Source organism: Hippoglossus stenolepis, chromosome 16 (assembly GCF_022539355.2).
Source record: "Hippoglossus stenolepis isolate QCI-W04-F060 chromosome 16, HSTE1.2, whole genome shotgun sequence".
Taxonomy (NCBI): domain Eukaryota; kingdom Metazoa; phylum Chordata; class Actinopteri; order Pleuronectiformes; family Pleuronectidae; genus Hippoglossus; species Hippoglossus stenolepis.
In genome coordinates, this window is record NC_061498.1 from 7,571,496 (window position 1) to 7,587,681 (window position 16,186).

General features: G+C 45.0%; 1 protein-coding gene across 3 annotated transcripts; it reads right to left on the reverse strand.

Moving 5' to 3' along the window:
- Window positions 1–154: 154 nt before the first annotated feature.
- On the reverse strand, window positions 155–14,168 carry tecpr1b (tectonin beta-propeller repeat containing 1b). 3 transcript variants are annotated; one of them, XM_047343791.1, is made up of 25 exons: window positions 14,009–14,168; window positions 13,710–13,816; window positions 10,170–10,402; window positions 9,902–10,084; window positions 9,702–9,824; window positions 9,462–9,584; window positions 8,640–9,008; window positions 8,444–8,545; window positions 6,980–7,107; window positions 6,265–6,866; window positions 5,770–5,888; window positions 5,512–5,667; window positions 5,287–5,436; window positions 4,753–4,910; window positions 4,369–4,496; window positions 3,562–3,655; window positions 3,369–3,465; window positions 3,197–3,276; window positions 3,055–3,111; window positions 2,789–2,963; window positions 2,552–2,687; window positions 2,298–2,390; window positions 2,108–2,214; window positions 1,776–1,895; window positions 155–1,200 (listed from the first exon to the last, which is right to left on the reverse strand). In XM_047343791.1, exons 3-25 carry the CDS (start codon window positions 10,392–10,394, stop codon window positions 1,060–1,062), a joined length of 3,666 nt encoding a protein of 1,221 aa, XP_047199747.1. In that variant the 5' UTR covers window positions 10,395–10,402; window positions 13,710–13,816; window positions 14,009–14,168; the 3' UTR covers window positions 155–1,059. The 3 variants fall into 3 exon arrangements, with proteins under 3 accessions (XP_047199747.1, XP_035036105.2, XP_047199746.1); XM_035180214.2 differs by lacking the exon at window positions 13,710–13,816 and having other exon boundaries at window positions 8,640–8,740; window positions 8,834–9,008; window positions 14,009–14,166; XM_047343790.1 differs by lacking the exon at window positions 13,710–13,816 and having other exon boundaries at window positions 14,009–14,166.
- Between the last annotated feature and the right edge of the window lie 2,018 nt (window positions 14,169–16,186).

The window sequence follows — 16,186 nt, forward strand, 5'->3', positions numbered from 1 at the left end:
TAGAGCCGGAATTTGTAGTTTGCATTTAACGAGGTGAGTTCAGTGAGTTTGGAAAAACCACATCAGACAGAAATAATTACAAAGTATCTTAAGTACTTAAAATGTATCTGTTGGCAGTTATGGCTTCATTGAAAAAAAAGAAAAAGGCGGATGATTAGAGTTTTCCAAATTTACTGTGAAATGATGTCAAAACATGTAGGAAGATTACATTTTTTTATTTCACATTTCAAAATGCCTCTTTTAAGCTGTTGTGACAGTTCTGGGAATGGGTGTGATACTAACTGGAAGAACTTTTCCTCATTGCAGGAGCACGGAGAGTTTTATCTGACGAAGGGGGCTGAATGTTTCATACTGGTCATCATAGTCACTTTTATTTAAAGAGCAATATATTTTCATACAGTGTGGATATCTGGAATTTTCCCTCTGGAGAATGCCCTCTGTGTTTAGGAGGCCTGTGGGTGAGGAACACTGCATTGCACACATGTAACAGACCTAAACGTATTGGAGACACAAAATTCAACAAATGCATAATAAATAATAAATAAATAAATGAAATCACATGCAGCACAAACACAAAACAACTAGATTCTAGAAACCAGGACGAGTTAGTTTGGTACCCACACCTTAGCCCTTAATGGAAGTCCCCACCCTCTAAGGTTTTCACAGGATATTGTATAGAAGAATAAAAGCTATTGCTAGATCCCCAAAAAAACACCCAGAAGCCGACGCCTCATCAGAACAAACACATGCACTCACTGTGAAATTCTTCTCCCACCACATCCATCCTTCTTAAAACGCTCTTGTGCTTCCCTTGTCTGTTTTGTTCACGCTGCAAGCCGACACGGTTTCTGCCGGGGAAACGAGTCAAATCAGGGAGTAACATTCATCCATCGACGAGAGTCAGATCCAACCCAAATGTAAGAGATCAACTCAGTGGGGCGATTGTGCAGTTCCCTTTGTATAAAAGGGGGTAAGTGCCTGTGGTAATTGGTCTGAGGAGGAAAAATATGTAGATCCAGGCACAAACAGGGCAGGAGAGGAGGATGTCGGGGGGGGGTGCTACACACCAACGACGTTCCCGTTCGCTTGTGTCGGAGGCCGCGGGGGGAGCGGGCTGCGAGGGGGTCCGGCAGGTGGAGGGTGGGGGGCTCGAGGAGCCTCTGCTGAGTTCCCCCTCACACTGATGTGCTCCCATCCTCCCTGGAAATCAGAAACACAGAGATGGTGATGATGCTTAAACATCTGCATCGCGCAAGGCCACGATATACAGGAACCATGTTTTAAATGTTCTATAAATCAGATTAATAAAATAAAAGGTGAATAAATTAATTCAAATGGCAAACAGCAAAATAACTGCTTGTTTGTATTATTTTATTTTATCTGGATTTGAATGATTAACATAATTAACATGAACATATAGGCACTGCCGATTATTTTGAGTCGATCCCACACCGAACCTGTTGCTTTAAATACTTGCTGCACAAAACACGTATCAGTCCTCTGCTGAAAATAGTCCCCAACAAATGCACTATTCACTCCTGTTTGAGTGACTTTTAATGAAGGAAATCACAGAGCTTCATCACAATATGAAACTTTACACTTGTGAGCTGGTGAATGTCCCTCGTACAATTTAGTATCTCTTCCAAGCTTTATTTTAATTGCTTACAACATGAAAATATAATTTGACAATCTATTGAATTTACATGTGCTTTCATGAGGGGACTGTTGGATGAAATGTGAATTGGAGGGGCTACATTAAATGCTAGCGCACTCACCCCGAGACCATAGTCCCAAGACTGGCCCTTGGGCTGCACAGGTCCCACCCCCAGCCTGTGACCGACAGCCCCCACGTTCTCAGCAGGGAAACCAGGAACTGCATCTGCTATGATCCACACCTGGAGAGAACAAGAGCACTGAGCCAAACGCCACCCAGTCATGGTTTGTTATCATTACTCCTCGTCTTCGATGGCTGAGGCGAGCGTCACCCTCCTCACTGTGTTCTAGCTCTCTGAGGTTTATGGCTTAAATAAATAAAACCTTTACCAAGTCATTTCCTGCCCCCACTTCCTGTCTACGCCACAGTTAGGAACGCTATAGTAAAACTGACCTGGTCCAGCGGTCCGACAGAAACCTTGGTGACGTTGTTGGAGATCAGCTCCCAAGCGGAGCCCTGAGGGTAGCTGGGCGCGAGGCCCTGTCTGTACCACAGGTTACCTACAGGACAGCAAAAGGAGTTCCACACCATTTGAATTCACATTGTCCAATTCTCAAGTGTTTGAAAAACAAACTCCACTCACTGTTCTCGTCCACAGCGAAGACAGAGGTCCGGCCCACGGACAGCTGTCTGAGGGTCTGCCTCAGAGGAGACGGGATGTGGTACCAGCATTCCCCTGTAGAGGGACGACAACGCCGGGTGTTGGGCTTCATTTGGATCATTACTGAGAAAAAGTACTGGCGCTCATACGACTCAAAAACAAACCTTTACTGGGCTTTTCTGTTGCAGACATTTTGCTCGTACAGTGTCACACTGAGCTTCACGTCCTCGACTCACCTGCAGGGTTTTGCGGGGACACGGAGCCTCTGTAGAACACGGCTCCATCCTTGGCGATGGCCCACACCTGGTTGGCTCCACCGATGGAGATGGACTTGAACGGCTGATCCGTGCCGACGTGTAGCCACGAGCTGCCCTGTGAGATCAGACGCACTGGAGTTAATTAGCGAATGCAGTGTTTGTGGAGAAGAGGTGTGAAGTCCTCTGATTGAGACGTATTCTGCACAGCTTCCTCACCGCTGGGTTTTGGGGGCTGACTCCCAGCCGACACAGGACGTCTCCCTTGTCGCTGACGGCCCAGACGGGGACCTGCTCCATCCTGCTCTGGGCCAGACACGGCATCAGAGAGATGTCGCTCAGTGGGATGGGCGGGACCTGCTGCCACGGACCCCTCAACGTGATCTTACACTTCCTGTATGAAGGACACAAAGGTGATCGTCGTGATGATGAAGAAAATGGTGACATTTTAAACTGAACGGAAATGTTCAAGTGAGTGCGATCACCTCGTCCATCTCCTGCGCCGGACAAAGTCTTTCAGAGTTTTGTGGCCATGAAATGTGCTGCAGGACAAAGACACACGTTACATTGGCTGCTTTCATTTTTGCTTTCTCTAAGACAAGGACCTGAGAAGATGCTGTCACTCACACAGGGAAGTCTGCAGCATACTGCCACCCTTCTTTGTCTGTTCCCCCGAGGACGTTGTAGTCCAGGGTCCACTCTGACACCTGAGACACGAGTCGATGGCAGAGAATTAGATGGTGATGTAAAAAAAAAAATTAAACGTGTGTGCAGGATTTAACGTTAGGATATGACCCACCCAGGACCACTCAGGGGAGGGCGGGTGTGTGCTGCCCTTGGTGCACTCCTTCAGCCCGCCTTCGTCACTCCACATGGGCCGGTCTGTGGGGAGTCCTCTGGAGAAACACGTTTTGCCAAAGCCAGAAAATGTTTTAGCGAGAGAGTCGGGCCAACAGCCTTTAAACGAGCACTGAAAGGGGAAAGGTTCCTACTTGTCTGTGTATCCTGCCATTGGGTTCCATCGCTGGTTCTCATACACATGTACACTCCTGGCGTCCGTCTGCTGGTGCGTCTGAACAGCTTCTCCTGAGGGGAACACAAACGTGGACCAAACTGTGATGAATAGTTTCACATTCATTTGCCTATGTGTATACGACTGAAAAAGATGGCCGATTTTAGAACCATGCTCAAGCAACTACACACGGAACAACAAGCAAGAAAAAATTGCAATTGTGAGTTAATTAGACATTAAATGTGCCAGACTTTTGTAATAAGTATTTCTCCAGCTAATGATTTTTTTTATATTTACAGACAATTCTACCATTTATAGATTATGGAATACACATTTAGTGTATAAAAATCTATTTCTCTAACAAATTATCGGAACCTAAAACTACCTTTTTAAAATTGCCTGTCTTTGAGAATGTGAATTGTTTGCTGGAGCTATATAGTAAAACATAAGGACTTTTTTAAAGTTACTTTGTAATTTCTTAAGAAATCATACTTTTTACTCCTTCTATTATATCTAACATTATTTAATACCTTCTTTTCAATAAATAACTGAACAATCATCAAAATGGCCCCAGATAAATCTAATGTTTAATTTAAGGTGTAATCAACCAATTAATGAAATATAGTAATAATAAATATGCATGAGTCACATTCAAAGGACCCATTATAGGTTGATAAATATCAGCATAAAGGAGAAGAGCCTCCTTTTTATGGATGATATGTGAATTAAATAATAGGGAAAATAAAGCATATATACATCTATCATGTATCTACAGGGGCAGGTTTACCAGGGGTGGGCTGTTGCCCGTAGTGGCCACTGTGGACCCAGGCGGTGCCGTCCCACCCGACGCCCCACACCAGCCCCAGACTGTTAGTCTCTACACAGCGCAGGTGTCCCGGGACCTGCCGCCAGAACCTGCAGCACCAGACAGCGGAAGCATCACGCGTTACCCACATGTTAACACTTCAACACGCGTAGAGGAGAAAGTGCTGCCACACACAGAGTGAGAGAGACAAGTAGCAGCTCAAATACCAACTACTTTCATCAGGCAGAGGCGGGGGTTAGCATGTTAGTGATTGAAAGAACAGCTGACGGGGGAAACAAGGTCAAGGCTACAAGAAAGAGGGAGTGAAAAGACAATATGGCGTCTGGTCTTTGGTGTGAGTCTCACATGAGGTCACAGGCCAGCGCGTTAGCAGAGGCCTCCAGGGAGAAGGACGGCTCGTGGACCATGATGTCTCCCTTCGAGGTGGTGGACCACAGGGCGTGTCTGGACGGGGAACCTGTGATCCCACGACACTCGCAGCAACAGTCGGACAACAAGCGCAGCTGGAGAAAGACCAGGAAACACCAGGGAATGTGATCAGCAAGGCTAGTAAACGGTCAAATTTACACATCTGTTGAGTTTCTGTTTTCACCCCCGTCTGTTTGTTTGTTGGTTAACTGCTGGATGGATGTGGTTTGGGTCAGGGAAGAACTTATTACATTTTAGTTATGAGATGTTTTTCAACATTTTCCTTGACTTCTCTGAATATTTCATGGATTTCACAGAGGCGTGTTAAGGGAACTGATATTTATGAGTGTGTGCAATTTGGTGCAGATCCAGGTAAAAATCTAGTGAATCTATTGGTCTCATCAGGGACTTGTGGGCCTTGGGCGGAGGTTAGCGCTCTACTGAGTGATGTTCAAGATGCTTCTGCTTTACCCAGTCATTCATGTCCTTCTCAGTTTGTGCTGCCAGAACCAGAGGCCACCTCTGTTTGGTCCTTTGGGCTGTGTACACAGCGAAGGCATAGTGGCTGTCCCTGAGCACTGGAACCAGAGCCGTCACTTCGCTTATGTACACGTGGAGGTACTGAAAATAAAAAGAGTGATAGTTGTCCAGTTGATGAAATGCATGTGCTGACCACGATTTAAAAGCAAAACCAACCTTTTTCTCGTCATACTGTGTGTAATAGACAAAGAAAATGCTGTCCTTCCTGCCGTCACATTTGGTGGACTGCTCCAGGGCGACGCCCACGTCCACCCAGCGCTGCGGCTTCCAGTCTCGCCACCAGCGCAACGCACCTTTACGCACCCACACCGACTGGAGTGGGACAAAGATGGGAGCTCGTGTGAGGTGTGATTAAATGTGACAGGAGAGGAGACGAGTTCAAATGAAGACAGAAAGTTGCTGAACCCGTCTCACGTTGCTTCTCTCCAGCGGTTTCTTGCTGATCTCCACTCTGTGTTCCTGCTGCTGCTGCTGCTGCTCGCTCCAAGCTGTTGACTGAACTGGAGTCAGCGACAGAGAGCTGGTGAGAGGACCTGACACACACACAAGTCAGACATTTACACACACACACACACACACACACACACACACACACACACACACACACACACACACACACACACACACACACACACACACACACACACACACACACACACACACACACACACACACACACACACGTGACACGCACATCTATATATACCATAGACTGTATATATAGATGTGCGTGTCATATATACACATGCAACAAGTGAAACACAGACGCATAGTGTACAACATTCAAATAACACATTTAAACTGTACAGATATAAATCAACACCCAAATGAATGTGTCATTATTTGAAATATTGTTTTAAAATTTTCACTGAAAATATAGAAATCACTGCATATTGGTTTTCAATATACCTGTGGGACTAAGCCAGCTGATGTTTGAACTCGCATCCACGTCGCAGCCTCCACCGGAGATCCAGGCCCACACTGGTCCGTCCTCTTCTCCGACCCCCTGCAGAGGCTCTAGAGTCCCCAACGTGTAGGTGGCAGCAGCACCGCCGTCAGCCGATGAAGCGCCCCGCGCCTGTGCACTCCGAGCCGCTTCTGCCCCCTCAAGATCCACATTCATCCATGGGACATCATGTCCTGCAGCCTCAGGGGTCAAGAGTATCGGCGCCGTGGGCTTGTCCTCGACCTCCTCCTGCGGTATCTCCGTGATGGTCGGCTGCGATGTGGACGTTTTGTCCCGGTCTGACACCAGGCTGTTGATGAAGCTGTCGCTGGCGGGGATGAAGGGTTTGGGGGCATCCTGTTGGGAGGCTGCAGGAGCGCCCTCTGCCTCCGGGGAGGCTGCTCCTCCTAGAGGGACGACAGAGGGGGCTGCTGCCTCCAGGACCGGGGTTTCATTTGTGCTGCTCTGCGGTTCAGGAGGACCTAACTCCGAGTCCGAGTCAGTGCAGCTCAGAACTGAGCCTTGTGAGGCCTCGGTCAGCTGACCACTAAACGCACAGTCGTTTCTATTCAGCAACAGAGCAGGAGAAATACAAGTCGTTACAATACGCACAAACAGACTTCTGTATGCAAACATTGTTCCTCATGTGTCTGTTCAAACTAAATTATTTACACAGACCTGGCGTGAACAACCTTTTTACTGTTGCCCCATTGGCCAGAAACAGGAATCCAGCCGTTCCCGCTTGGTTCAGACGGGCTGACACCGATTCTAAAGTACAGGCCGCGGTCCTCACCAACCGCCCACACCTGCCAGACAGGGGGGGAAGAAAACAACAATGACACGCACACACTGACACTCGAGGCGCCATGTCACACAAATTCACTCACATGGAAGATATTTTGTAAGAATAGATATACTTCAAAATAAAATAAAATAAAATAAAATATGATTCACTGTTCAAAGAGGCCTCCGGGACAGTAGTAGGACACAGTGACTGTTACTTTATAAGGACATATAATGTAACACTGGCACCTGCCACTTCACACAAGCCCTATCCATAACTGCAGCCCTGAAATATGAAATATGGGATATGATGACGACAGCTTGGCCAGCTTCTAATTAGGGAGTCTCCCATAGGTCAGGCCAGTAGGAATATAGTCTGGGGATATATAAGGCTTGGCCGGAGGTGCCACTGCCGGGACATTGGCTGGAACGACCGCCCGTGCTCGTGTTACAGGGCAGCCGCCGGAGGGCAGGACTTAGAGGCCAGAGGTAGAAGGAGCTGTGTGGGGGGGCGGGTGAGAGACAGAAGGGGGCGGAGGTGTGAGATGTGGGTTTGCAGTGCTAGCAAAGTCCTCAGCACTGAAGCCTCTCTGCCCCCCCACCCCTCACCCCCCCCAGGCCTGATCTGGTTTGTCCTGAAACCAGATCCAACGAGAGGGGGAAGTGGATCTGCCAGAAAGGGGGTGGGGAGCAGAAAGAAGCTGGCTAGAGCGAGACTGGAGGGAGTCAGAAAGTCTGAAGAAAGTAAATACTGAATAATTAAGTATCAAAAACTACAAACAAATAAAACATCTACACATCTTCGTTCTTAGGATTTCAATTCATACTGAAACTCAAGACGTGTCTCATCCATTTTCTTCTACAAAAGGTAGAGAATTCTCCATTTTTGAATCCACACAAATGTGATATTTTCATATAATATCACAACAATATTAAGATTTGCCTAGGAATTACATGTTTGACTTAATTTTATTATCCTTTATTATCTTTCTACAAGGGAGTTTTTCTTAAGATGGGCAGCGAATAAAACAAGATCTGGATTTTTGGGGGGAATTTTTTCTAAATGCATACACTCATAGATATCAGTCCCCTAAAGATGCCTGTTTTTTCTTCTATTAAGATCCATGAATTATTGAAAGAACGTGAAAAAAAAACAACCTGGATCCGCCCCCTGATCTCAATCAACAACAAATATTTCATGGGAATTGATTGAGTAGTTTTTGTGTAATCCTGCTAACTTACAAACAAAAGGAACAGACAGCACAAAAACATACTAAACACACAACAGTATAAAAGTATTGAGGGAAGACAATCTACACAATTTAAGTTTTTTTTTTTGTGCAACAGAATATTTTAAACCTGATCATTAAGTCCGACATCCACCATCATCATCTCCCCTCCGATGCTGATCCAGCCGGAGCCGCAGGCGTTGTGAGAGTTCACACCACGCCGGAACCACACCTTGACACACACACACACATATATTTAAATACACATCTGTTACCACAGCGATGAACCGCAGCTGTACGGCTACACGTGAGGCGTGTTGATTCACCTTGAAATCCTTAGTGACCACCCAGACCACACTGACACCAACCGCCACATGAAGCGCTTCAACCTCCTTAACTGGTGACTCCACCTCGACCCACGATGTGCCTGAATGAAAACACCACAAGGCCTCATATGAGCAGTGTCTAACAAACCAAGAGCTTATTATTTGGGGAAATGTGAGCTGCGCTGAATGCTGACCAGTGGGACTGTCCAGGCTGAGGCCGGTACGGACCAGCAGGTTTCCATCCCAGAGTAAAGCCCAGAGCAGGTCTCCAGGTCCAGCTGATAACTGAGCCACCTCCTTGGGCACCTCCACTTCCTCCCAGCTGGAGCCCTCTGGCACCCGAGGGTGGATGCCCTCCCTGAACCACACCTGCAGGGGACGAGTGCTCACAGGATCAGACTGAGAGGGGTTTTAATCGTGTTCTATAAAACGTGCACTGGACACAATGTTCATTAAACAGGACGACATAGGACCCTCAGTGTAGACTCTGAAAATCACATGAAGTCATGCCTCCCCCTTGTGGTCACAAATTAGAAGTGGACTTCACTCAAACCAGGTTTGTTATTACAGTACCTGACAGTGTCATATATTTACTGTGCTTGTCATCATAACAAGAAATTAAAAGTAATTTTTAAAATAAACACCACTGTGATATATTCTTTCATAATATATTTGTTTGAAGTGTTAAGTTTACAACAGAATTATGCAGAGAGGTCGTCACTTGAGAATAAACCAAACACAAACACAAAGCAGCATGCAATCCTTATTTAAGTGTATAACAGACAACAGAGGAAATAACTTGTGTTGGAGCAGTAAACTGACCTGTCCTTGTTGGGACACGCCCCAGAGGTAGGGATACCTTCCAGACTGGTCGCTCATCTCCCAGCCACCGCAGCTGATGTCACAGAGCGGCAGCGGAGGTTTCCTGGGATGGTCCAGCGGGATCTGCAGAGCAGCAACTTCACGTGAACCTCAGTCTCACATGTGACCTCACCTACTCCACACTGAGCGTTCAACTGTGACACCCAAAGAATATCACAGATATAAAGAGAGTGTCCAAACCTTTGCCCAGCTGCCTTGTGCGATGTATCTCCTGTAGCGGATCCAACGCCTGCGCCGAACACAGGAATTCCACTTCTTGTCCGGGGAGAAGTTGGCTGGGAAATCGACCGCATACTCCCAGCCCTGCGGAGAGGAAGACCTTATGAGAACGATAGAGAGACGACTAGAAATAAAAGTGAAGGCCACGTGTTCTTTCTCACCCCAGTCTGGCTGGGTTCCCCTCCACAGCTCTGATCCACATACCAGTCTCCCTCCCACTCCCAGCTTCGGGAGGGCAACTGGAAGCTGTGGAGCGGTTGAGGATTCATCCCAGTCACGTCGCTCCACGGCCAGCGGTCGGTGGGCAGCAGCGTGTCGGTGAAGCCGTCCACTGGGTTCCACCTCTGACAACACACACAAACAGCAGCATGTAGGAACACGTGTACCGTCTCCATCTAATCTGTGCAACAGCAAAGAGGCAGGGCGGACCTGGTTTTCGTAGGTCTCTTCCCGGTAGCGGATGGACGTCTCACTGGGCATCATGTTGAGGTAAACGCGGTGGTCACAGCCGATGCCCCAGCAGCGCCCCTTCCCTGCAGTAACGCGCTTCAGCTCCAGCAGCATGTCGTCTGCACGCTCCCAGCGCTGGCCGGCTGTGGAGAGGCTGTAGACCCGGCCGTACACGTCCACGGCCCACAGCAGCGTGATGGCCATGATGGACCCTGAACACAGACAAGTAGAGATCACTTAATCTTCCAAACTGTCTGCTCTATATTTTATGACTGTGTGTACTTCAGCCTTATTGATAATCTGAGAAAGTACGATGACCATAAGTAAACATGGGACTGTTATTTTCCCATGCTGGTAGTTTGCATCACCATAATAATAAAAAGTAGGGCTACGTTGTAGCACTAATGGGCCCGAGCACAGGCAATTCGAAGCCTGTTGCGGTTAGTGGAGAGAGCGATCATTGAACAAGCGCACGTCTCCGCGTTGCATGCGTTTTGCGCACTGCGGCAAGGACAAATGCTTCACTTCCTGCATCCGTCACGCGATGTCGATCCTTGCCTGCTAATTGCTCATTACGGCCCACGCTATCAATTGCAGATCACACTGTGAACATTTTATGTAAATCGAATGATAGTTGTAAAACAAAGCTTAATTCCTGTTGCCAGCAGGTGGCGCCATCACTATTGTTACATACAGACTAATATATCTGTTCAAGAAGGGGCTCTGGTGTAGCATGAGCAATTTTGTGTCAATTGGACAATGTTACAACAACTTAATTATCACACTGATCAGTAGGTGGCGCTATGACCCTGCACTAATATTAATATATGGAGCTGTGCAGGTCAGGATTGTGATTATAGGTCAGCATTTGGGGGCCGGTAGGATAATGCAGAGTGGATTCCCAAAGTACTTCCTGTTTCATGGCGAATCAGTAGGTGGCGCTATGACACTGAGGAAATATTGACACATAGAGCTGTTCAGGCTTGGTCTCTGATCATGAGACATCAGTTTGGAGGTGATAGGACAATGCACAGTGGAGTTATGACAACATCGTGTCCTTTGGCGAAGGATGAACCTTCGCCGCACCTCAATGTTTACACGGTTTGAGGAAATGTCACAATTCTGACCATGGTCCAATGACTTGACTGAGCTATTATGAGTTGTTTATTGTAAAGCAGCCAGGAGCAGCTCATCAAAGTATAAAACATGTCACTTCCTTTAGCCAGCAGGTGGCGCTGTGATTTTAAGTCATGATTTCTGTGTAGATGTCATCAGGCCGGGACCCTTGTCTTACATGTCTAGTTTGGACTCGATTGGACCATGTATGTCCGAGATACAGAACCTCGTGTTTTGATGGCGTGTAATCAAACTTTGACGCCACGCCACTGTCACACCGTGTGACGAAAAATCGATCTTTGAGTTAGTTTTTATCTCCATCTTGTTTAGATGACACTCATCTCAATTTGAAGTTGATCTGATGAAAGCCCTGGGACAAGTACTTCAAAGTAAAAATGTGGAATATGGCCAAAATGGCCACTAAAGCCAAAATGGCGGGCTTCCTGTTTGGTCTAGCATTTCTATCCAAGAGACTTATTTGTTTGTTATGAAAAGACACATGTCCCCATCGATTTTTGTACATGTCGGCCAATCGTGGTGCCGGGGCTGCCCTTTAGGGGGCGCTAGTCAGTTATTTTGCCACGGCCATTCCTTAAAACCATATGAATTTTTTCAGGGGGGGGGTGTTGATACACAAATGTAGTTTGAGGGAGGTTGAACCTCAAACACCGAAGTTATAGCAATTTCGTGTGTCACGGCGAGTTGATGGACTTTGAGGCCACGCCACTATTATGGCGTTTGACGAAAAGTCACAGTAATCTTATGCCTTCATTATCAATGTCTTGAGACCCATTTGATACAGTTTGACATGGTTACGTAATGTAATGTAATGTAACGTAACGTAACGTACGTAATGTAACGTGCGTAGCAGTAACGTGCAGCGTAAAGTAACGTAAGTAGCAGCGTCGCGTGGCTAATAGCGTTCGAAGTAACATAGCGTAGCGTTACGTAAAGTAACGACGTAAACGTGGCAGTAACGAAAGTACAAAAGTAACGAAAGTACAAAGGTGAAAATTACAAAAGTAACTAAAAAGTAACTAAGAGTACAAAAGGTTTTTTGGGGGGTTTTGAATTCCCTGCAAACTTTGGTAACAATTTGAGCATGTCTAGGCCCTGAAAAAGCCCCAAAAGGGAAATACAAATCCTTCGAAATACAATAGGGCCTCCCACTGGAGGTTCTCGGGCCCTAATAACTGGAATCGCACTTGGAGAGCGAATAACTGCTCTAAGGCTGATTGGCAACTTTATCACCATATTGCACAAACACCTATCAACTACATACATCATACACACTCTGCAAACTATTTACATTAAAGTCAGGCAAACTATCCATTCTCTGATATAGCTGAAAGGAATATTCTATGACAGAATAAAGTAAATCCCCCTGAAAATACTTATTTTCATTCACAAAGTCCGGCTCCTTATCTAGACCTACACAAAATGTCATCTGTTCATAGATACATGTATTAGCGCTCTGCATATGCATATGATTTCTTTCATAAAGATCTCTGTATCATTTCTTGGGAAATTCAAAAAAATGTGGAAAAATCTCTTCTTTAAAAGAGAATGAAAAATACATTCTTGTATATGCCCTTGATTCTGATCTGCGACAAAATAGAATGAAAACATCACATCCTTCCAACAAGTTTTCTGTCCAATAGGTTTTGTGTAATCATGCTAACTAACAGACAAACAAACATGGATGAAAACATAAACTCCTTGTCGGAAGTAATAAGAGCCAAAATGAGCAAAAATGAGAGTAATAAAATATGATGTTTCAGTGATGACTCTGAAATCTCAGCTATGAAACACAGAATTTTAATTAAGTAAGAATTTATTCTTAAGACTGTACTTTGACTTTATCCTCAAACTTCTCACATAAATCTCAGTCTTTATATGGAGGCAAATATGTGCCAGTGTGCCTTCTTGCCTCAAAGGTGGGAGGGGGACTTCCTCATATGGTATTAAAAACAAAAAGTTATAAATGATAAATTATAAATAGGGAAAACAAATATTTATTTGAGTAACTGCTACTTATGAATTTAACTCTCTTTGAAAAAGAAAATACTACAAAATAGAATGAAAAAATATCTGACTTTATCTGACACCTGACATTTAGTTTTCAAGTGACCCAAAACATTAGCTAGTAGAGTTTTACTGTGAAATCGTTGAACGGAAGTCTTGTTTTTATTCCCACTGAGCCGCTTGACCCTGTAACGACTGATACTAATCCGCCACATATCGACTGTCAGTGGAAAGACTGAGAAACACCTCCGTTTGTTTTGTGCGTTCAAATAGACTGAAGCTGCAGTAAATGTGCATCAGGAGACTAATGTAATAAATACATGTACAGTGACACACACAGACACACAAAGACACATGCACACACAGAGACACACACACCTGAATATTGGTATCCGATCCGCGGTTGTCAAGGGAATATCAGCAGACGCGTCATGACATCAGGTGTAACAGCAGACAGGTAGCTGCCATCTCCTGCGAGGCCCATGCTGGCACACACACACACACACACATATAATAAGGAGGTTAAATATGTGGCAACACACACACACACACACACACACACACACACACACACATATACACACGGATTCTAATGTGCCTATAAGCTGTTTACATCTTCTTGGCGCACGTCACTCAAACCTCACGCACGTTCATATTCATATTCACACATCACTTACCTACGTGCGCGGCCCTGTCATGTGCAGCAGCTTTGCAGCGGTGCATTGAAGTAGCGTCATTCCTGCTCAAACCCGCAGCGGCGTTCGATTCCCACGAATCCCACCACGGAACCAGAGGAATGCGACCGTCCGGCTCCCACTGTCCACAACAGGAAATGGAGGAAGCGTCCCTCTGATTGGCTGAAGGAGGCATCTCTTTTTTTCCTATTGGTCGAGCACAGGAGCTGCTGACATATATTTTTTTTTCAGCGGGCCGCAGCTGATTGACGCGCATATTTTAATAATTCATCCAACGCTGGATGAATTATTGAGACGCACGGTTTGGTTTTACGCGTTTGGAAACTCTTTGAAATATTATATACTACAAACAGGATTAAAAACAAAGACACGTTCAGGGACAACGGGACATATGAGGTGTAGGATAATGTGCACAGACAAGACCAAGAACTGGATCAATGAACAATAAAATGCTCCACATCCTGTCGACAAAGTTTCTAAGTACAGTAAAGTTTTAAATCTATCACCATCATCTGGGTCAAGATATTGTCATGAAGTTTTAAAGGTCCAGTGTGTAAGATTTAGGTGAATGGGATCTACTGGCAGAAAAATAATCCTCCTGATGTTTTCACTTGTGTGTGTCATCTAGATTGTACGTTTACCTTTACATTTAAATACTTTATATTTACATGGCGCGCGAGTCTTCTCCACGGAGGCCGCCATGTTTTTTACAGTAGCCCAGACCGGACAAACTAAACACCTTTTGACTTTTCATGACAACTGAAGGTTTCCACAGGTTCTCTGTCATGTTTGGAAGGGGAGGGTGAGGTGAGGTGTATTCAACTGCAACATACAACTTCACCACTAGATGTCCCTAAACTCTACACACTGAACCTTTAAGAAACTTCAAGTTTTTTTTAAATGACGCTATAGGAGAATATTACTGAGGAGAAATGTGTGTGGCTGCAGGAGTCAACACTTTCAAATCTGTCCCAAGAAATATCATCTTTACATTTATTTCCAGGCTCATGTTGGATTTATCAAATGTTTAACTTCACACACTATGGAGACATAGGTATAGTTGTCTTTATGTTAGACATTAATACTTTTTGGGGGCTTTTGCATGTTTTTTAATTTATGTTGTGTTGTTATTTTATCTGAACCCTGAGTTTTAAATATTAAAGAAATCATCATCATCATCAATCATGAATTCACACCACTTTAGTACACGCTATGAGTGAGTGAGCATAGAGGACGTTATCTATTTGTTTGTTTGTTTGTTCATATTCTGACCCCACAGGAGTTTAATCTGCTGTCAGGGCAAACACCAAGTTCCTGGGATAGCTCCTCCATTTTTGGGGGTCCCAGGTTCAGCACCTTGGACAGAGTTTTCACTATAAACCTCAGTGGGGGGGATTTCACTGACGGGGTCGGTTTGTAGAGCTGCTAATCAATATGTGTTGGGAATGAGAACCTGATGTCACCCTGTTGTCTGTACGTGATCCTTGATGACGTCTTCAGCCTCAAACGTTTAGTTAAAGTAAAACATCAGAACAGTTCAGGTAGTAAATGGTTCTTTAGTAGAACTACTGGGACAGAGGGACCCTAGATACATACTAGAATCCACTGGTGCGATCTTTACTATTCTATTGTATGTTAAAATACCTCAAAATTGTACTACCAACAGTAAATGTGTTTTACACTTGGAGGGGTCTATGGAGGGGTTACATTGATATTATGTCACTTGCAATCAGTTCAATTGAAATTCATCACAGCCTTGTGGTGATCCAGAGCCGAGCTCCTGCTGGAATAAAACAGAGAAAGTAATAATGTAGTTTTTTTGGTGTAATTATTTTTTTCAGAACTTTTTTTAGTTTAGTTCGCTTTATTATGAATGTGTCTTTAAAATATTCAAAATATACTTGTTTGTCTCGTCCATTATTCTTGAAAAAGGACGAGACAATGGAGAAAATCTACTGTTTTGTTTTCCATGTTGACATCTAACTTTGATCTAACATCAAATATAAAATGTCTATAAACGTATAAGTGGATTTTCTACATTCTCCTCACTTTGTATCACCTGCAGCCTCATGCTTGGTTTGACTGTTCAATATTATGCAACCTCGAGTGTAGCCCACTTGTAACGAGGACCAATTATGTAAGTCCCTGTGTAAACAGGGC